Source organism: Catharus ustulatus, chromosome 1 (genome assembly GCF_009819885.2).
Source record: "Catharus ustulatus isolate bCatUst1 chromosome 1, bCatUst1.pri.v2, whole genome shotgun sequence".
In the NCBI taxonomy this organism is placed as follows: Eukaryota; Metazoa; Chordata; class Aves; order Passeriformes; family Turdidae; genus Catharus; species Catharus ustulatus.
In genome coordinates this window covers 102,890,513-102,912,787 of record NC_046221.1, presented here as the reverse complement: position 1 = coordinate 102,912,787, position 22,275 = coordinate 102,890,513, and the positions used below count along the sequence as shown (strand labels likewise).

Below are 22,275 nucleotides of genomic sequence, written 5' to 3'. Positions count from 1 at the left end.
CATTAGATCCATTTACTTTCAGGACAGCTGTATATTTCAAAAATATGGGAGATCTCTTATTTTTTCAAGAATATCCAGAATAAAAGGATCTGTGTTTTGACTTAATTTTGTAATTAATTTCTTTTAAAATCCAGCAGCATGAAATTACTAGTAACTCTTGTGAGAGTACCTTTTATTGGGGAGCATTAAGGAGTGTTTAGCCTGCATTTTCATGATCATGTTGAAAAGCTAATCTAACGTTCCTTGTTTGTTTTTAAACCCAAGCCTTTCCTTAAAAACATGTGTAGTTTTAAAGTTCAAATACATAGATGCTATTTTCCTAATACTATTAAATTTTTTATTATAAAGAATGATTTGTTTTTAAACTAGACAGATTTTTAAATATTTCTGTATTCAAAACAAAGAGAAAAAAATTAATCCTGTATCTGAAATTTATATTCCATAAATAAAACATAAAGTCAATATTACATCTGTTACTAATAATCTTGACTGCACCTAGAAATTGAAATAATCAAATCAGAGAATTTGCTGTGGGCACATAAAATAAATGTCTAATAAATGTAAAATTAAAGATAATTTGAATGTGCTAATAGACAGGCCTCTAGATAATTAAGTTAACCTGTCTAGGAAAGACAGATATGTGTTAAGTATGTTCCTATAAAAATGAATCCAGTAAGAATGGCAAACTATATTACTGGGTAGCTTCTGCTTTATGTTTTAAACATCAACAGTGTTACCATGGTAAGTTTGTTTAAATGTTTAAGGAGGTTAGCCTAAACCTTGCTATAGCTTACAATCACCTTGCTGAAAAAATAAGAAGGGAATTAAATAGACAGCCTGACATTTATCTCTGCTTTTCCCTCTAGTGATGGGAATGAATTAATGCAGGAAACTCAAAAAGCCAATGTAATTTCAAAATGTTTCTGCTCAGTGACAGTGTGAATCTTTTCCAAGTTTAGTACAACATCCATGACATCTGTGTGATGTGAGAAGCAGAGCTCCCAGCATATGTCACTGGATGTAGCAGCACTGTCCTGCTGAAGGCTGTCCTTGCTGCTGGTACTCATCAGCAATAAAGTCAAAATCAGCAATATTCACATATGTATGTAACCTCTACCTTATGCTTGTCTTACAATATTTCCAGTGTGTACTGGGTATAAATAATTTTCTTCTCATATGGCATTTCATATTGACAATAATACTCTTTATTTTTTCTGGGAAGAGTTTATTTTTTTGGGAAGTGTTTATTATTTATACAAATATGATTTAGATGAAAATATAGTTTACTGTGGTTAAGAAACAGCTGAAAATAAACTCTAAAAATCATATGTGACATTAACTAGTTCTTCAAATGCTATACATTTCTTGATGTCTGGATATATCCTTGGGTTCATATCCTATCAATATATGTAATTTTAATTAAAATGTAGACACGTTTATATTAAGAATATTGTAAGATAGCAATCTAATTGAAAAGGCTTAATATCTTAAAATCTAAAAGCTTATTTATAAAATCTATGATCTTAGTTGGAGAAACGTGAGGAGGAAGAAGTCGGAAGGAGAGTTGGATGTTTCTGCATGTGATTATGTTGATCCAATATATAGGCAGTTTGTAACTGCATGCCTGCTAAGTTAAGAAAATAGTGGTAGTCCATGAATTATGAGATTTTAAGCAATTTTTTTTAAGGTTGTCACAGCTATCATTTTAATCTCCTTTGTGAATCAAATAGCTAACAGCATGTGAAAAATTGTATATATGCTGATGAAGTATGAGTATTATTCTAACGGGTATTGTGAATGCTTTCTTTGATGGAGGTCACGATGAAAAAATACAGATTTGTAACTCTAAGTAGCATATTTGTAAAAATCTTCATTGAGATATATGAACTTTGGGCTTCATGAGGGATCAAATCAAGGGAGTAAATGAAGTTGTCAATTTTTTCTGATATTAAAAAAAAAAGTTTCTCTTCTAGCTCAGTAAAGCATTATTTCTCCAAAATGTCATTATCATTAGTATAACAAGTTTTTTTCAATCATGCTTCAATCTATTATATTGCAATATTATTTTTGGGCATGGAAAATTATTCCTTAATTATATATGATATCGCGATTCTATGCAAAGGAATATGTTAGGGTTTATTGTGAAAATGTAATGAATAATAAATGTCTGCCTACCCTTATCCAATTCCAGAGGAAAAAAAAAAGAGAAGACTTTTACACAGAATTATGTGTATAGTTGCTCTTTATTACTTGCTTGTTACTATGATCTCATTGTAACGCTGTGATCCAGGAAGAAAAAAAAAAAAAAATTAGTGTCACACTTATTTTTCATGTCTAAATTAATAAACCCTGCTTACCCTCACTTACCATAAAATCAAGAGAGACTTTTTTTCTTTTTTTTTTTTTTAAAGCAGTGGAACTTAGGAGGAGGCTACTCCAAGCAGAGGGAAGGCCAATATTAATGTCAGCCATTTTCTCATTTAAAGTCATTAATGCAGAAAATAGGAAAGGCATATGGCAGCATAAGATTTGTACTTTTGCCCATTAGTTGAGAGTGCTGATGGTGCTGAATAACTCCTTTTTAAATGACAGTGATCAATTTTCTCATCCCTACTGTTAAAACTCATTTCTCTGTAGAATTTGGTTTTTAGATTGCTTTCTCCACTAAAAGGTATCAGACATGGATTTGAATTTAGCTTAAGTCATGAGAAACTGGGATCTTTTTCCTAGAGTCTCAGTGAGAAGCACAGGAGACTAGTCTTGTGTATGACTTCAATTCTTTCCCCTCCCGTCTAGTTCTGTGTGTGCCTAAAATTTACTTCACAAGTAAGCTGTTAGTGGGCAATTGATCACCAGTGTGCATTAATTACAGCTACATCTTCTGTAGATACTGCTTCTCACTGTAATCAGTCACTCTTATTTACCGACCTAAATCCTAATCTTTTGGTGCAGTTCTTGCTTTATATGGTTCAAAATATTAAATTTAAACGTTCTTTATACTTTCATGGTTAGTTGTTTACTCTTAAATAAAGATGAAAGATTTGAAATAAAGCAATCTTTCATCAGTGAGTCTGCAATTAACATGCCATAAAACCATTTAAACCATTTCAGCAGAGTTCTTGAAGTTTCTAATCATTTAATCTTGGTATGTTCTGTAAGATTACATTCATCACGACTTACTGTCTTGGAGGAAAATGACACATAATTGAAGATGGATCTATTTATTATTTTCCTGGTTCATCAAAGGACATAGTTTTACTGTTCTGAATCTTAGAAGTCTACTGAATTAAAAAAGAAAAAGAAAAAATGTCCTATTAACGTAATGATAACTATGGATTATGAGTTTCAGCTTCAAGAAACTGTATCTTCTCAGGTAGTCATATGTGTCTCTTACTTATTGATCATGATGTAGAGATCTCAGTGGTGTATAGTAAAAACACAGGAATCTAAAATTTCCTTTTTTGGACTCTTTTCTTAGAATACTTATTTGCAGGAGGTTTTTTCTGATTGGAAAACATCTACTTTCATCAACATTCGAAGAATGTCTCCTTTCATAAAATATTTTCTAATTTAAATAGTGTTTACATGTATCAAATGTAGAAATCCACTTTATATTGGGAATAAAAGATACAAGTTTGAAATGAGAGCAAGAAAATTATAATGAAAAAGTAATCCCCTTTTGGGTTTAAATTCTGTAGATGGGAAATTTGAGAAAGACTTTTCTAATTATATTTCCTTTGTTACTAACTCTAGACTATGAACTTTTTAGGATTTCTTTCTTTACGGTAGCACCATATTAAAACCCCCAATAATAAAGTGGAACACAGAGTCATTTTGAGCTAATACTTTGTTCTGCCTCAGAGTAAAGTTTTATGCAACTGAGAGTCAAGTAGAGCACATACTGCAATATGATCTTACAAATTATTTCAGTCAGAAGTTCTCTGTAAGTGCTTTGAATGAGTTTCTCCACACTTCCAATGCCATAAAAACCTTCTTAACTCTCATAGTAGCAAGGACTCACATCTTCAAAACAATGGTTTTAGAGTTCGGGGTGAAATTTTGCATTTATTGGACAATGGAAAAACAGAAAGAAAATTTACACTCTTTCAGGATGTTTGTTGTTATGGAAGTCATGTATAGTACCATGCAGCAAATTTTTCCTAGCTTCTTTACATCAGAAGAGGGCAACAATAACACTACCCTCTGTGCTCAGACAAAATTGCACAACTTTTAATAAATCTTAAGTATTCATAGCTTGAAGTCTTTATTTAGGCATATTTAGCCAAAGAAAAGAAGGGAGATGGCAAAAACATCCAAGTGTGTTAGTTACTGTCTGCTCCTGCTGATTTAATGCAGAAGATATTCAGATAGCTGGAGTGAAAGTCCAGCATAAGGACATATGAAGCATATAGCGGCAATAGTATGCAGTTTATTCTTCTTGAAACTAGTCCTTTTCACCTTGATTTTGTAAAGGAAACTAGTACTTTTTAAATTATTTCTCTTACCTAACAATATTTCTGATCTTCAAGTAACAAGATTTGTCAATACTTAAGGTAAGATAAACATGAATATTTAACATATTGAAAAAGAATAGTGAAATAAACCCTAAGATTTTTACCAGTTTATTTTGGTGTTGGATTCTCTTACTAGACCATAACTTAAACACTTGAAAATGGAAAGGAGGCATACTTTACATTTCCACAGAAGATACTAAATTTCCCTTGCATTTAAAAAACAGCACTATAACTTTCCCAAGAGGAATAAAAATATTGTAGGAGTAGACTAAATCTGAAATACTACCAATTTTTAAGATAGAAAAATGCTATTGCTGACTGCCAGTCATGGGGTAACAGCAAAAGATGATGTGATAGCATCCTCTGTGCGTTATGTTCATGGTGACAGACCTTTTTTTGGACACTTGACTGATGGTGTTTGTGCCATTCCCACTACAGACATGCTGCCTGAGGATATTTTACTTTCATGCCATTGCACTTTAACATTAATAACAGTTGAAACAGGTATGAATTGACAGTTCTGGGGAACTGTGTAATTCCTGTGTCAGATTCCTGTTACTGGCCCATTAGTTTCAGACAAAATGTAAATGTTTCTTCTATGTTTAGGCAGATTTTCATAATTCTTTATTTACACTTTCAAGAAAGTTTGAATTGAGAGTGAAATTTTGCCAAGCATATTTTTGGGTAATGATGTCAGCTCACTGTTGGTCTGTTGAACATACTAAGAGTTGATAAATATTTGTGGTATAATGAGAGCTGCTAATCCGCAGCATGAAGTAGAATGCACATTTGTTAGGAATACCTATAAATCTACCCTCAAGGATTAATTTATCCACTAAATCACATTTTCTTCCTGGAATGGCATCATTCATTTCTGTAGGACTAATCACAGATTAAGGTGATATACAATTCTTTTTAATAGCAGAAATTGCCATTTTCATAAAGCAAAAAGGAAGACAAGTAAATGTCCTATAGTTACATTAGTAGTAGTATCGAGCAAAGGAAATTGCTTCCTTGTGGGCTATTCATTTTCCCATACACTCTCCATTTTTCAAACAATCATCTGAGTTCTGTTTCTGTATGAAAATTACATTCTCAAGCAGCATTGCATATGGGGAACTTTGCTTCTTGCTGTTTTAATGGGCAAGAGTTTAATGGACAGTAACATCAATATGATAAATCTTTTTAAATATTTTTCTTTCCTTCAAAGTGATTGTTTAACATTGTAGATGTTTATATTATAGACAGGACAATAGACAGACTAGTAGCTGAGTGCTGGTTGTTCAAGCTGAAATTTCTTATCAGACCTGCAGGAAAAAATGGGGTATTTTTAAGAAAATGTCAACTTTGATATATCTCAATAAATACAGACATATACAGCTGGCTATTTGCAAACACTGATATATAATTAGATGACTCTTGCATCTCCAAGTAAGTGTGGCAGAAATAACAGTTTTTAAAGCTAATAAATGTCTTCTGGTAACTATTGCAATTAATTGTACTACCCTTATGTCAATTCATGTTTAAAATAGCAAATAATTGGGAAATGAAAGTTTCTTTATATATATATTTTTTATTTTTTTTAATAATACTTAGACCATATCCTCCTTCACTTAAAAAAAAAAAAAAGCAAAATATACCAATGGATAAAGTTACAGAGTATGTGTTCATATTGTGTAATTTTCATTTCTTGATTGCTGTATTATTCAGCATTTGTTTAAGGAAAAGATATAATGCTCAAATGAAAGGTGTGTATGTTTTTAAACTGATGGTATAGTCAAAAATATGTATGAATTTTATTATCTGTTATTAGTTCAATGATAAAGGTGTTATCGTATTTAAAAAGTGACAATAACAAGATTTTGAGGAACTTGACTCACCAACAGTTCTTTCAAAAATTATTGTCAGGTTTCCTTTAAGACATTTTGCCACTGCTAGAATATGTAACATTTTCAGTAAATTAATATGATTTGAATGTATATGTGGTTTTCCATCATGACTCCTTTGTCTTTTGGTTCAATGATTTACACTTAAGTAATAGCAGAACACTTTACTCCAGGTGAAATATTCAAAACCCATCATTCAAGAAAAATACTAGAAAATTTCCTTAGATACAGTATTATTTGAAACAAAAGGAAAAATTCTATATATAAGTCCCACATGTCATAAAATACCTCCAAATATAGCTGGTCAATAGGTCAATAAAAAATATTTTTATTAAACCAGTTGCTGTTGGAATTGCAGCCCATTATCTCTGTTCCTTTCTACTTGAAAGCAAGTTTTGGTCCACATAGAGACTGATTTTCTGGTTTTTTACAATAACTAGAATGTATGTATCCTTCATTGCTTCCTAGTTATCACATAATGAAAATTTGCCTAATTCATGTGTAGATACTGTTAATCAGTAATACATTATTATTCAAAATAAGCTCTATCCCTCTGTTGCTCTGAGCAAAGATAGGAAATAGCCACATTGCTTTTGATTTGTATCTGTGTTTGTGTGTGTTATGTGCTCTAGTAAAAGTACCCTAAGCAACAGAGAGATGGTTAGATAACATATTTTAAATATTTATAAAATCAAATTATTTTCAAATCATCAAAAGATGATATATATCCTTATAAAGGATAGATGTTTTTAAGGTATTATTGATTTTGATAAGAAATTACATGCCTGCAGGCAATAATATTATTTTCTAGTGAAAAAAAAATGGATTAAGTTGCTTCATATATTTTATGTGGTGCAGTATAATAACACATCAATCCTGTGGGAATTCTATAATATTTTTTTCTTATTAACTTCTAATTAAGGCTGAGTAATTTTTAGAAGAGATAAACTGGCACATTTTTTACTATCATCTTTCTTTCTTGGTAGAGAATATCGGGTCTAAATCCTACTAATCTGAACAGGAAAGATCTTGCAGTTTCATTCAGGGTAACAATATTTAGTTGGATTTGTGCCTCTTGTAGACATAATTTAGAAGGAAGAGTTAAAACATTTGTACAGCAAATACATAAAAATGTTTCAGAAATGAAGAAATTAACATTTCAGATTTATAGAGTAACATCAGGTAAAATACAAAGTAGGTGAGGTTTTTTGGTTCACACAAGGGCAATATTTGTTATCTCCCTCTAATACTATGAACATGCAATTTCCAACCTAAATTCTTAACTACATCACTTTATGTGGGCTGCATGAGAAGGGGAATAGACCTGTCTTTAGGAGGTGCATATAAATTGAGCCCTTTTATTTACAAATTCAATAAACTGCTGCTTATAGTGGGAGGGCACTGGGCTCAGCAGGAGGGGTCAGCACTGTGGGGCTGTATCTCAGCCTAGAGGCATCCAACTATGCTGGCAACCTGAGGTGGTGGGAGATGGAATGCTGCCCTAGGATTGTGCCATGTGAATCCAGAAGGAAAACATGAAAGAATGTGAAGTTATCAGGATTCAGAGGGTTGGGTTAAGTCCACACACAAAATGCTTCCTAAGTCAAGAGTCTGGAAACAATCCTTCCTCCAGCCTTAGAGATCTAGAGGATCTAGAAGCCAGATTGAAAGAGATCTAGAGGATTTATATGGAGAGTGAATTGAAATGTGTCCATACATGTTTCATTTCCCCTCACTTCCCTCTCTGTAGATAATGTTGTGTATAATGATTTCTTTTATAGTGTAAGAAGCAGAAGAATGCTTTTGCTATGACAAATTCCTGTTTCTAACACAATTTGCCAATATTATTTCATCAATATTGATATGTTAATATATCCGTAAATCCACATCATCGTGTGGTATCACCTATGTCCAACACAGTGGTCAGACTAGGTACAGCACCACTGTAATCACCTGAGAACTGAAGCAGAAATGACATATAACCTCAGGTATTACCAAAAACTCAGATCACCTGCAGGAAAACCTTGCCAATAGCAAGTTGAGTAACATGTTCCAAATTTGTTCCCAGTAACATTTGTTCTGCAGTAAACAGTGCCTACTTAAGGTCTCCCATCTCTTTGCATTTTATCTCACCTAAAGTGATTTGTATTGTTGCATTTTATAATTAAATAACAGTAAAGATAAAAATGCATTATTTTATTTATAGCTGTGTAAGCATGCTTTACAATTTATCATTCAGTCCAGGAATTCAGTTATCTTAAAAAGAAAATAAATTTTTCAATGACAAGTACCAGTTATGACTAAAAATCTTGCATTTACCACTAATAAATCTAATCTACATGCATTAAAGAGGACAATTTTGCTGACACTTTTTTATTACTTGGTTCCACTGCAATATTTCATCTGTTTCAGTATATACATGTAATCAAAATAAAGAAGTAACTGAGATATCTCTGTTTTCTGACGTGCTACCTGGCATTCTTAAATATTGCTGCCATGACACATTTATGTACTGTAAAGTATAATAAATAATTTTTTGTATCGTAAGTAAAATTTAATTTGTTTCCCAGAAACACAAGACATTCTGTAGGCATTTTACAAATAATGGTGAATTGCTTTATTGTTGCACATGGTGAACGACAATCAAAGCTTTAGTTTTGAAAAGCAATTCACCTGCTTCTAGAAAAAAAGGTTTCACATGTCCATCAAGGAAAAGGTTGAAGGCAAATCTCTGTGAGTAAGCAATAGCTATCAGAATGCATTAGGCAGGACTAACTCATACACTACCTTCATACCCTTGACCTTCTAGACACATTTGTAGATAACGTTGATTCTTCTGACAGCAGACACAAATCCTCACAGGTCTGTGGGAAGATATTTCAGTTCTGCATTGAAACTATATTTCCCTTAACATGAAGTCAATCATTTTAGAAGATTGACAAGATAGAAATTTTGAGCTATACAGAAGTACAATGCATGCTATAGCCTACACTTTGCAAAATATAGCCATGATCTTATAATGCTCATACTAAGATAAATTTCTTCTCTATGGCAGTTGGAGAATGGTCTAATCTGGGCCTAATCATCAGTGTCTGGCAGCAATAAGACAGCAGCTTAAAATAAACTACCAATTGAACACTCTGAAAGGGGTTTCTGGATCCAAACTTTCAAGTCCTAGAAGTTCCTGTAAAAGAGAGAAGCAAGTAGATTCAGGAGATAAAATAAGGACACTTAGAAGAAACAGCTTCCTAGAACACTTCATTTGTTTGTTTTCAAAAATATCTACTGGAAATTTGGTGTAAGAATACTTATAAGTTGAATTTGTTGCTTTTACGTGAGTCCTCTTTTGAATATATATTGAAACTAAGATGGATTTATGGAATTAACAGTGTGCTTCACTTTCTTCTCAGTTATTTGTAGTATTAGAAAGGTTAGGTTAGGTTAGGTTAGGTTAGGTTAGGTTAGGTTAGGTTAGGTTAGTGTTAGTTTACCATCATGTCATTCTACATTTTCAGTACAAGCCCTTTCAGTCTGGGTGCACACACAATGAAAAAAAGTAATAAAATGCAGATTTTGTAAAATACATAAAATATTATATCCTGGCCACACTCCAGGAAAAACTGCAGGCTTTATATAGAGCTATGCATTCTGTCAGCATATATATTGTTCTGTGACACAGTTTAGGCAAAAGAGAAGTAAAAAAATCCATGGGAGCACTTACCTAGATTTGCACTGTCGCCTTTGTGCTACCAGCTTTTCCCACTGATTCCCCTGTCTTTATCTGTGATTGGAATCAGATGTTGGTAACTCAATGGCACCTCAACTCTCTTACCTGTGTTCTGGTACTCTGCTCCCTCGCCTCATCCACATGCTGCCAGGGTAGGGTAACATGTCTGGGGTCCAGTTCTATCATCTGTCTCCCTGGCATAAAACCCTCTCCAGGGGAAAGTGGGATTTGTAAGGCATGGCTTTGATTCAAAAGATCTCACAAGTATCCCAGTAAATGGCAAACGCTAAAGGAGAGGAAGAGAAAATATGCAGGAAATTTTTTCATATATGAGTAAAATAATTTTTTTTAAGCATTTAAACAAATTCATCTTGATGCTTTTAAAAACCATAAATTTTTACTGCTGTCAAGTGATAAACCTATTCTCTCCTTACTTCCATCAGGGAGGTTGCATCTGTAGCAGTATTAAAAAAACAGTGTTCTGTTACCTCAATATTTTTTCAGCTACAAAGCTAAATGTCATCTGTATGTTACTGACATAATATTCTGCCCCTTACCACTAGAAGGTGAGGATGTTATGAAAAGACCAACTTTGGGAATTGGTGCCCTGAGACAAAGACTGCAAAAAAACAGGAAGGGTTAAGGGACACCACGACCTCAAAACACTCTGAAGAAGTACCCCCAAATTCTTGTGACAACAACCATATTTCACTCTCAAAAATCCCAAAATAGGCTCTGTTATTTCAGCTGTTTGTCTGGGAACTTAGCTGATAGCCAGAATAACTCAGGAGCAATATGGATCTGTTTCTGGTTTGTTCAAGACACTGAAAAAAGGAAGGTATCCAAAGGTTCTTGGAGACCTGGAGCTGCGTGCCTGTCTCCCTTTCTTTTCCAGCAAATGTTTCTATGACATCTATGTCTAACCAGGCACGAATTTGAGGACTGTACCAATTAGGCTTAGAGGAGTTTTTTCTGAGATAAACAATTTCACTAATTCCAATGATTCATCATCACTAAATGCTTTGGGGCTTGCATGCAGCATTTTTCTCTCTCCAAGTTTCAGCAGCACATTGGAGAGGTTGTAAAAAAATTATTTTCCCAATGTCCCAAAAAAAGACTGAAAAAACTGGCAGTTTAATGCAAACATTTCTAGATCGCTGGAGTCACTCACGGTTAAAGATGATCAGATAAAGACTGACTGTGACCATGGATGCTCAGTGAGTGCACGGTACTGAGCCTGCTCTCCAGGAGCTTTCCCTTGGGTGAAGCCTTTCCTGCAAATAAAAGACAGGGTAGTTGCATGATTTTTCTTAGTTGTAGTTTCATACTGTGTGAGATGATGTGTGCTTAGTCTTTCACTACAGCAAAGGGAAGTTTGGCATTTGAAGAGTGCTTTATTGCTTCACTGTTTTTCCTTTGTTCTTAGAATAATGCTCTAGCACCTTTAGAAAAAGAAAGTACCTTAAGAGTTCAGACTTGCCGAATATTTCAGCTATTATATATGAAGATTTTCTGAACTGCATTTTTTCTTTCAGAAGACCCACTAGAAATATACTGTCTTGAAAATTCATTATTCCTCTTCTTTGTTAACTCCACCTCCTATCCTCAAATTTTAGGATGAAAGATGCAGTCCTAATAGTGGAACCCTTTTTAGAAGTTCACAAATTGAGGCAAAGAAATTAGTGTGGGACTTTATGCTAACAACTCATGTTTCAACACAAGCATAATATGATAAACCTTGTCAGTAAGAAAGTATTGATTTAACTTCACACCTTCTTTTTCTTGAAATATAAACATAAATGGATTTTTTTTCTGTTTCCTCAGAACTAGAGGCAGAAGAGTGGTGCAAGCATCTTTGCATGGAATGTCTAGGGGCCAGGCTCAATGATATCAGTCTTGGGGAACCAGATTTGCTTGCTGCTGGAGTCCAGAGAGAACAAAATGGTAAGTAACTTTTTATTTGCTCCTCGATGAGTTCTTAAGTGATATCCCATGTCACCTTTTCTTGTGTCGGCTGTGAGGACTTTTGCTAGTACCTGGAAGCACGTCATTAGTAACTAAACATTTGGATATGTTTTTGAACCTCGAGCCTATTTTTTTTTAACAAATAAAGATTATTAAATTCCATGCTAAATAATACATAGAGAGTGACTTTGTGTCTTCATTGTGTTCAGACTTCCCTGTCATGGGAAATGATGGCCATGACCCTTCTTTTTCTGGAAATGATGTCTCCTGTACAGAGAAATAAAGCAACAGCTGTTGTTCTGTAGCCTTTTAAGGACAGGGATGAACATACCAACAGCAATTTGGACTGCAAAACACATATTTGCTTTAAATTCCTACCTGTCTTGAATATTGAAGGCAGGATCATCTAAATGCTGTCAAATATGGGTGAAAAGGGCAGTGACAGATGTTGGCCAGCACTAAGCCTGAGTTGTAAGTCTTCATCTAAAGGCTATTTGGATTAGACACATGCACAGGAAGAATGCTAGTGGATGGAATAGGCAATAACAAAACAAAATCTGTGATTACCCTGTAATTTAATTCCTATTAATGAACACGAGGGCAACACAAAATGTGCTCATTTAGTCCTCCCTAAATTGCAGCTCTCAATGATTATTACTGTCTTGATGCTTTTATAAGATCCAATAGCTTTCAAAAAAGTAATAATACACTGCCTCAATGGTCATAAAATATCAAACCAACTATAATTATAAACAAAATTATGTAATGAAATTATAGAATGTATGGCACTGTATTTATTGTATTATTTCTCTGAACCTAATAGCACAAAGTGTAAAATATACAGAAATCTTTAAGGAATTTTGTTCAAAAAGCAGACAGGGTTGAAAGGGGATTTAAAAGAAGTTCAAATGTTCATAAAGTTGTTTGCCTGCTATGAGATACAGAATTCAATTTGTAGTCTCAAGCTACTTACAAAGGGAGAGCTACTAATGTAGGAAAGTGATAATGATCAGACAGCACTCAAAGCACCCCATCTGCTATATATTCATAGGCTATAGGTATAAAACTCATCTGCATTCTACTGAAGAGAGAACTGTGTGAACAGGTGGAGGTCTTTCACAAATGTGAAAGGAAATGAACCTTGTCAAAAGCCTGGGATATGAACAGAAAAGTAGCTTGAAATTTGTCAAGCTCTTTCTGCAGTGAATTCATGTACTCTCCAGCAGCTTTTGGACATAGATGACAAATATTACATTTTATCATGTTCCAGAAAGAGATCCAGTTAGACACACATGACCTCCAGGATGCATATATTAGTTCTGTTGTATAAACTAGTCTTGATTTAATTGCCTTAGTCCAGAAATTAATTGCAGTGTTACCAACCAGCATATATGAACATAATTTGCATCTTTATTGTTCTAAGTAAATAAATGAAAGGAAACAAAGAGGCAAAGCATGTATTTGTTGTACAAATCACATGAATAATAATGCGTGGAGGGTATCATTAGCTGTATTCTTTTAAAACAAGTGACTGAATACATATAATCCAATATTTGATGAACATGCTCTGCTAAATCATTAGTTACAGTATCTCAAACAAGTAATTCTGATACCTATCCTCATCCTTCCCTCATCCCCTTGATGCACAACTTTGCATTTTAATAAGCATGTTTGAAATTCAAAGTTATCTTGTTCAGAGGCAAAGCAAATTCTGTTGTGGATGTCTTTTAATCAACTTGGAAGGGGGGAAAAGTACAGAGATTCTTACTACAGGTATGGAATCTGACATTTTGTTCATTTATCTGTGCTGTAAGAACCTGCAGTTGCACTCAAATTCCTATAGCAGATTTCTTCAGTTGAGTGAACCATGCATTCAGTTTACACTGGTTATCTTTTCTGCAAACCTGGCAGTGTCATTCCCCACACGACAGTGTTATTGGGAGGGTGGCTAGTTCAAGAGTGGAATAATTTGGTGATTTGGGTGGAATAATTTCAGATTTTTAGTTTCTTTTCTTGCACATTTTCCCCACGTTGCAGCTTTTACACACATGCTATCCAAAATGGGAGTTCAAAAGATACCTCAAAAACTTCTGAGAGTCTACTGAGCTTTTATTTATAAATATTCTTGTTGAGCTTTTGTTGACTTGAAACTGAAAGGTCAAAGTTAATTTTACAATTGAAAATTCAGGCACAGTGGCTATGGTATGAAGAGTCTAAAATATTGCTCTTTGTGAAAATGGCGTCTGTGTCACTCTGTATAATTTTATTTTTTTGTGTTAAATGAAAACTGAATAACACTGTAGTACCTTTGAATGTCATTTCTTCAAAACATATTGCAAGTGTGTCAACTTCATAGAATGCCTCTTGAGTTAGTCAATTTATTAATGCTTACTTGACACAGAGATTTGAGAATACAGTTTGTAAAACATTGTAACTGAGTCCCACAGCCTCAGCATCTAGTTTTATTCAAGTTCTGTTGCCTGACCCATACAAAGGCTTTCTTTCAGGTCACTGAACAAAAGATGTCTCTTACTGTTTGAGTAAGACCATAGATTTAATAAATATTTTAGGGTTAATGATTTTTTCAGTTTTGGATATTTTTTGTGCACTTTTAAAGGCTAAAGGACATTGAATAATGGTATCATACTGTTCATATCTCTATGATATAATATAAATTAATCCCAAAGGAACAGGTGTATGAAGCATTAATTGTTCCTTCTCACTAAAGATTTTCTGAAATGTGTAAAATTTGGTAAAAATAGTTCTATGGACTAGAAAAACTAACCTAACAAAGTGTGTTTTTTCAAGAGCTGCTTTACCTTTTCCAAGAGATAATATTTTTAATATGCAGCATTCTTCATGTATTCAACTACTTGCCCATTCTTGTTCTTAAAGGACATTTTAATGGTGTAAGGGTTTCCACCAAACATATCAGATAAATAAATTGGCTCTCACTTGAAGACACCTACAACTTTTTAATGTATAGATTTGTAGGTTTTTTCCTGTATGTGACCAGCAAAGACACTACCCTCAGTTTGCAATATTTGAAATAATTTTCATAATTGTTATTATAGATGCCCTGGGGCCACTAAAATTGCTACATGCTACTTGTATTTTTATACACGAAAAAATCCATTTCAGAAAATATTTGCTAAACAAAATATGTGAGGTTTCTATCATTTGTTTAATACCTTTTGTTATTATTTCTTAGCCTGTTTATACCCCCCAGTCTCACTCTTGTGATTCTTCTGAGATGTGCTTTAGAATTGAGAAGGAATTCTCTGTGGCAGGAATGTAACAACATGGTTTGCAAAACAATTTGCTCCAAAGGCTGGCAGAACTTCTGTTTGCTGTGCAAAGGCCATACAATCCCAAGGCAGCTCTGTCACACAACAATAGAAATTGAAGGTACCTGAAAGAGGCATCCTTTCATAGTTCTGGGTTGGTCAGTAAGTGCCAGTGAGATCTGTTTCAGCATAGTTGTGCTGTTGTTTGAGCCTCCAGAACCAAGCAGTTCTGCAGTCACAGCAAAATGAGACAAACTGTAGAGCTGCTCTGCTTTTAGCAGAGCTCTACTGCTGTGTCTTGTAGGAAGGATAGAGAGGACATCTAAGCAACTCTTGTGCAAAGTACATCAGTAACAGGAAGCTTCTCACTGGATTTCAGCTCCATTATTGCTTTCCAGAAGTATTACCACAAGTCTTGCTGTGTAAACTCTGCTGCAGAAAATGACTATTAGGTGGTTTTCTTTTTAAATTTAAGACTTACAACTAATGGCTGCTTAGCTTGGAATGATGCACAAGTTCCAATTAAAGTGAGATGTGAAATGAAGCTTCTGTTGCTCTCCAGCCATTTTGCCTTCTCTCTCCTGCAAATCTAAATGATTTGTTGGTGTACCTCAGCCCTATAGCAGCAACCTTGTTTCTGTTTAAATTTCTCCTCACACTGAAGATGGTCTCTAGTGTTTATGAATTTCCTTTTTAGATTATTTGCTAAAGAATTAAAATACAGTATGAAAGCAAAAGCAGTAGAGGCCTCACTTCAAAATTCTATTCAGGTAATTAATTTAGTATAATGACAGTGAAGCTTTAAATGCAATGATAAGACAAATAATTTTACACACTCAGAACTCCATGAGAGAAAATCTGGAATAAATTGGATTACACTGTTGAAAAGTTTTCTAAGCAATATGCAGTGATTCTTGCATGGACATTTCATAATCCTTAGGTTTCTCGAGCTGCTACTAGATAAAGCAGTTGTGAATGTAGAATGTTGACTTCATTTGGAAGAACTGGAAGCTTCCTTTCCAGCTCTCAATGCATTTGGAAGCATTTGCAATACATCCCAAAATATAAGCACTAAAACAAATTTGGGAGTTTTGGGGTTCTTTTGTAATTTTTATCCTACTAAGTGATGTCATATCTAGAATTTCTCCATTCTCGCAATGGACAATGTGTCCAATCTGTCCCTCTTTTCCTTCTTTATAAAAGGAAGCAATTAGAAAGATTTCATCCAAATGGACAATATGCAATGACAGACTAGATGTACTGTGAAAAAGAAATAAAGATATTCAAGATAATATTGGTTAAATAAAGCATTATGTTTAGACTATTAATAAATTCACTTTAGGAGCAGGTGCATCTATTTGGTGCAGACTATTCCTGTCAGTTTTGAATACTAAATAATAGTCCTAAAATAGCTGAATATTTGTACTAAATAGTTTTCTATTAAACTTTACTTGTACTAAACCATTTTCTGTTAAACTTTACTTGTAAACCTGATGTAAAGCTTGAAGAAAATGGGTAAATGTTAAAATGCAAATTTTTAAACTGAAGAAAAGGCCAAATCTATCCTTTGCTGCTATATCTTATTTACTTCTAACTCATTCCTGTGATATCAATATGGGGATTTTTAATTATGTGGTTTGAGTCTTTAATTTTTCAAAAAAAATTTACTCCATGATAAACCTAATTTTTATTTTCAAGGTCTGGAAAATTTTGAAGGATTATTGAATTGTTGCTTTTCCTCCTTGCCTAATATTTAAATTAGCAATTCATAAAATTACTTCCTCTCTAAGGTTTTTCTTCTTTCACAACATTAGTTTTACCTTCCTTTTTTATTTAAAAACCTTCCACAGAAGCTGCAGTCTTGCTTCCTGGATTTTAATTGGAAGAAACTCATTAATTCTTGTTAGTAAAAAATGTAGCTTTTCATAGTGAACAACGTCCTTGAATCCTCAGAAGAGGATTATGAGGCATTTCTTTGTGCTACATATTGAGATTACAAGCTACAGCCAAAGCATAGAGACTTCGTAATTACATTCACAGAGCTGACTTGTTTTAAGGCATTTTCTAGGGTCTGTAGAATCTCTGTAATTTAATACATAAAAGCACTTTGCATGGTTTTTTATTCATCTTCTGTTATCCTTAATCTATTTTTATACAATAGATTTGTTTGTTGGGTTTTTTTTAAATAAATGAAACACAGCTTTATTCAGAAAAGTAAGGTGTTTACAGTTTTAAAGTTAATCCAGTGTGACTTCAGATTCTTCTCTACCTTAGTACTTATCAGTGAAATAATTTGAAGCATTTACCTACCTTCATATTTTTATTAAGATGCTTACATTTTTAATGGAAACAAAGTAGAATGATTATAAGCAAAATGAAAAAAAAAAAAATCTTAAATCCTGGTTCCTCACGTCTAACAGCAGAAAGGAAACATTCTAATAGCCCTGAGATATGAATAAACACAAAATGCTGCACCTTCAATACTTTAAAATCCCTTTCCACCTGAAAATTAGCCACAGTTGGTCAGCAGCAGAAGTCTCATAGGTGGAGGAAATTCTTTCAGATATAAACTGAATATTTGCTTTCAAAGCCTCTGCTTATTTATATAGATGCCACCAACATGTCTCCTTCTATAAGTAATTTTTTACCCATCATTAAAGCTGAAATGAAATCAGGCATCTGGATTGCAAGATTGCAATGTCATCTGGTTGGTTTTCCAGCTGGGATGATTTAACTTAAGGAATCCATTGATAAAATGGCAGAATCAGAATCACTGGGCTCCATCATTTTGTTCCCCCAGTACAGCTGGAAGGCTGAGAACATTTTGGATTTGCTGCCAAGTCTCCGTCTCAGTCAATATGCTCATTTTCATAAAGACTCTCATGCTCCTATGCCCTGGAAACCATTATTAAATGTCGTATTCTTGCCAAAGCCCAAATGCTAAACACCTTTACATGCATTAAGTGTATGATGAAGCATTGCTCTGCTTATTCAAGGAGATGGAAAAGAGCAGTCACATTGAGTGGAATAATGTGTAGCAATATTTCAACATTTTTATCTCATCCTGGGTCCCCCACTCCCTGAATTTTACTCTCACCAGTTTAGGGAAGAGAGGAGGATAGGAATCCTGAGTGCTAAGGAATTGTGCTTGTTCAGTCCCAGTCTTTTCTTGTCCAACAAAGTTTCTTCCATGCCCCTTTCTAGGTCCCTTATTAACTTCTATTTGCTTAATCTTACTAGCCAACTGTTGTTATTTCATCATACTCATATGCAGATGCTATCTGAACCAAAGAGAAGCAAAATAACCTATTCAATATAATTCAGAAGATTTGGTGTCAGATTTCAGCGGAGTTTCCCAAATTCTATGGCCTATGATGAATGTTTGGTTTTGCCTCAATTAGCGTAAGGGTAAAACATGCCACTAAAAATGGAACTACTGTATTACCATTAGCTAGATACCAGCTCAAATGTTTTCTGAAATGGAATAATTGGACCCTGAATGTTAATTAATAAAACCATTTAATAGTATCTACACCTTCCCATGTCCTCAGCTGCCCAATATTCAAAAGTAGTTTTTGTTCCAAAAGCAAATCTATCCATCCTCAATCTTCTCCAGCACGTTTGTACGCTTCTTTTTCTTGCCAATTTGATTCAGTTCCAAGGGTGCTACATTTTGCCCTGCAGCTGATGTTCACTTTAATCAGACATACTTCCTTTAATCCCTGACATCTCACCTTAGACACTGACCTCCCATGCAAAGTCAGCAAATGTCTCCTGACAGTTTGAGGATACCATATGTCCTGAATGCCCTTCATGCAATAATATCCTCAAACACATCAGAGAAGTTGAGCATTTCATGACTATCCTGTTAACATCTAAAGCAAGTTGAAATATTTTGCGCCTCCACACAGCAGTTTAATGTTTACTTCAAAAAATAATTGTACCTTTTCATTTTCTCTGCTGTCTGAGGCATTCTGTCGGTGAAGATGGGGGAAGAGAAAGATTTTCATTCTCATATAGTAACCCCATCCCCCCATAGATACACTGTGCTATTTCATTTCATGCAAGAGACAAAAACCTGACAAGCCAGTTGCTGCTTCTTTCTTTCAAATAGAGGAGGGAAGCAGCAATAACTGACAGCAAGGCAATGCAAAACTGGAGTCTGATACATGATAAAAGCACACCTGCATGGTTGTCAGGAATTTCTGTGTGACAATTCCAATGACATATGTATACTGAAAGAGTTTATATACATATATATGTATATATACGTATATGCATATGTGTATACATCTATGTATATGTCATTCCAGTGCAAAGTGAAAGTTATCTTGTTCACACCATTCCCTTCCAATGCTGTCTTTGACCCCTTACTCCCAAGTGTGAGTCCTTCCATTTAGTTTAGTGAGCATTACATTAGACCCCTGCCCCATGCACTCCTCTGAGCATCAGGGGAAATTCTCCTCAGTGATCTCAGCAGCCTCTGCTAATCTATTTGTGCTGTGTGTCACAAGACTTTCACAAAATGTCTGGAGTTTCACACATGGGATCCTAGTCATAAAATTAAACTTTTTGGGCTAAAACCCATTAGTGCGACTTATGAAAACTTGGGCCTGGGAGAAGAGGTTGTAACTAAATGAATCAATTGGGGAGTCATTAATAAGACAAAATTAAATTGACTGAAACAGAACAACATTGGAGATGACAAGTTTACTTATAGCTGTGCAGCAATTTTTATTGCTCAGCCAGCAGTTCCTTGCTTTCTCTAATTCCTCAAACTTTTGCTACTTTATTCACATAACACAAACTCACACACAATTATAATATATTTTATATTAACTTACTTGCAATATTTTAATTGTTTTGTCAAAAGCATATGTGTATCAAATGCTTAGAAATTAGAGACATAATGACTATGATACTGAAATTCAAACAGAATGGGAAGCTGATTTTGAGTGTTGCAGTAAATTTCTCTCACTTAAATTTAATCTCCTTCCTAATTTTTATGAGGACAGTGTGAGAAAATTCAGTTCCAATGGTAGATAAAAAATATTCCACTCCAAACCCTTTTTACTTTGTCAATTGGAGGCAGTTTTCCTATCAGTTGTCCCTCTAAAATAAATTTTCCTAATACTGTTATTGAATAAGCATTACTCATGCTCATAACTTAGATTGTTCTTACCATTTTTTTGTCAACACCCTTCAGGCAGTAGAATTGACATGAAAAAAACTGTGAGAGGAAATTTGTGAATGTACTGCACTTCCTATATTATTCTATTAAGCCCTAATATTGCCATGCATGTAGCATTAAAATATAGGCTGGCACTTCCAACTGTACCACCAGAAATCTAACTGAGTTTTTCATTCTCTGTAGAAGCAACTCATAGAAACATGAGTTATTCTTCAAAGAAAATCACATTTTAATGTAAATTTCTCTTCCTAATAATGTTTACTTCCTTCCATATGAGTTAATGGTGCTTTACATCATCTTGGTTTTCCCCTGTTTTCCTTTGTTTTTTCCTTTTTTTGTGATTTTTTTTCATCACTTATTAAATCACGTGCAATTCAGGCACTTCAGAAAATTATTAATGCCCTTGACCTCCTACTGCAATAAGTGCACTTTGCAAACAAAATGCAGCTGATAGTGATTGATGTAATGACCATAATAATATATCATATTGAATCAGATGTTTCAAGAAAGCAACAAATGATTGAAGTTGTTATTAATTTTGCAAATAAGAATGACTTTGGCAAATAAACAGAAACTGGATGCAAGGAATGTAATTATTAACAAGCTTCAATAAGTAAACTTGGATTTGCAATTTTAAGGGCAGCTTTTCTAAGAGGAAATATTTGCACATACTTATTTTGCCAGGATGCCTGTAGTTCTGTTCTTTGAGAGAGGACTCTCTGTCAAAGTTCTCATCATTGTGTGAATTTTGATTTGTAAAGAGTTATGGACCTTAATGAGGGTAAAAAAGAACTTCACTAAAGGTGCTGGGAGCATATATACAAGAGGACTATGCAGATCATCTATGAAACATGTTTCAGACTGCTGCATCGTTTATAAGGAAAATGAAAAGAAAATTATCCTCCTCTTACTCCTGTCTTATGCACTAGCAGGACTGCTTCAGCATCAGTGGATCTTCACCTCTGTTAAAGCCAGAAATTTGGCTTTGATTTCTGGATCATCAGCACTAAAGACTTTATTTCAATGGTTTTTTTACCAGTATAAAATCTTGCTTTAACCTGTGTTGTCTTACTTTGTGTTTTTTTCCAGAACGATTCAATGTATACCTTATGCCTACACCAAATTTAGATATCTATGGGGAATGTACAATGCAGATTACACATGAAAATATCTATCTCTGGGACATCCACAATGCCAAGGTCAAGCTGGTCATGTGGCCTCTGAGCTCTTTGAGGAGATATGGACGTGACTCAACGTGGTTTACATTTGAGTCTGGAAGGTAAGAGCTAAGGAGATGCAAAAAAAAAAAAAACTAAGCACTGTTTTTTGGGATTTTTTTTAAATAAACAGTCTGATATGTTAGATAAACCTCTCCTTATAAAGCAAGACAGAATACACGGCCTCTCCATAGACTTCCCTTTGCTGAATATTACTTTTCAGTATATTCAGGGCAGTGTTTGAAATGAACATGAATATGTTTCATATTAAAAATGAGCTTAAGCTCCCTCTGACTTTTATTTAACTGTGATTGAAATGTCTTTCTTTAGGTTTGTGAGTCTCATTGTGCTCAAACACTAGTGTGGTATGATTTGAGTACTTTTGATGTAGAAGAAATTAATTCTGGATCATGGAAAAGGTTCATCACACAAGTATGGAATGGAATAACTTCCATTACAGTGGATATTACTCTTTTTGGATGTTCCTG

At 34.1% G+C, this 22,275-nt stretch overlaps 1 protein-coding gene across 1 annotated transcript in view; it reads left to right on the top strand.

The window, feature by feature from the left end:
- Positions 1 to 22,275, top strand: part of DOK6 (docking protein 6) — a 244,803-nt gene that overhangs the window by 134,892 nt on the left and 87,636 nt on the right. The window contains exons 4-5 of the mRNA XM_033065451.2: positions 11,952 to 12,071; positions 21,660 to 21,849. Coding sequence (XP_032921342.1) covers positions 11,952 to 12,071; positions 21,660 to 21,849 — 310 coding nt within the window. The remainder of the gene's footprint in view (positions 1 to 11,951; positions 12,072 to 21,659; positions 21,850 to 22,275) is intronic.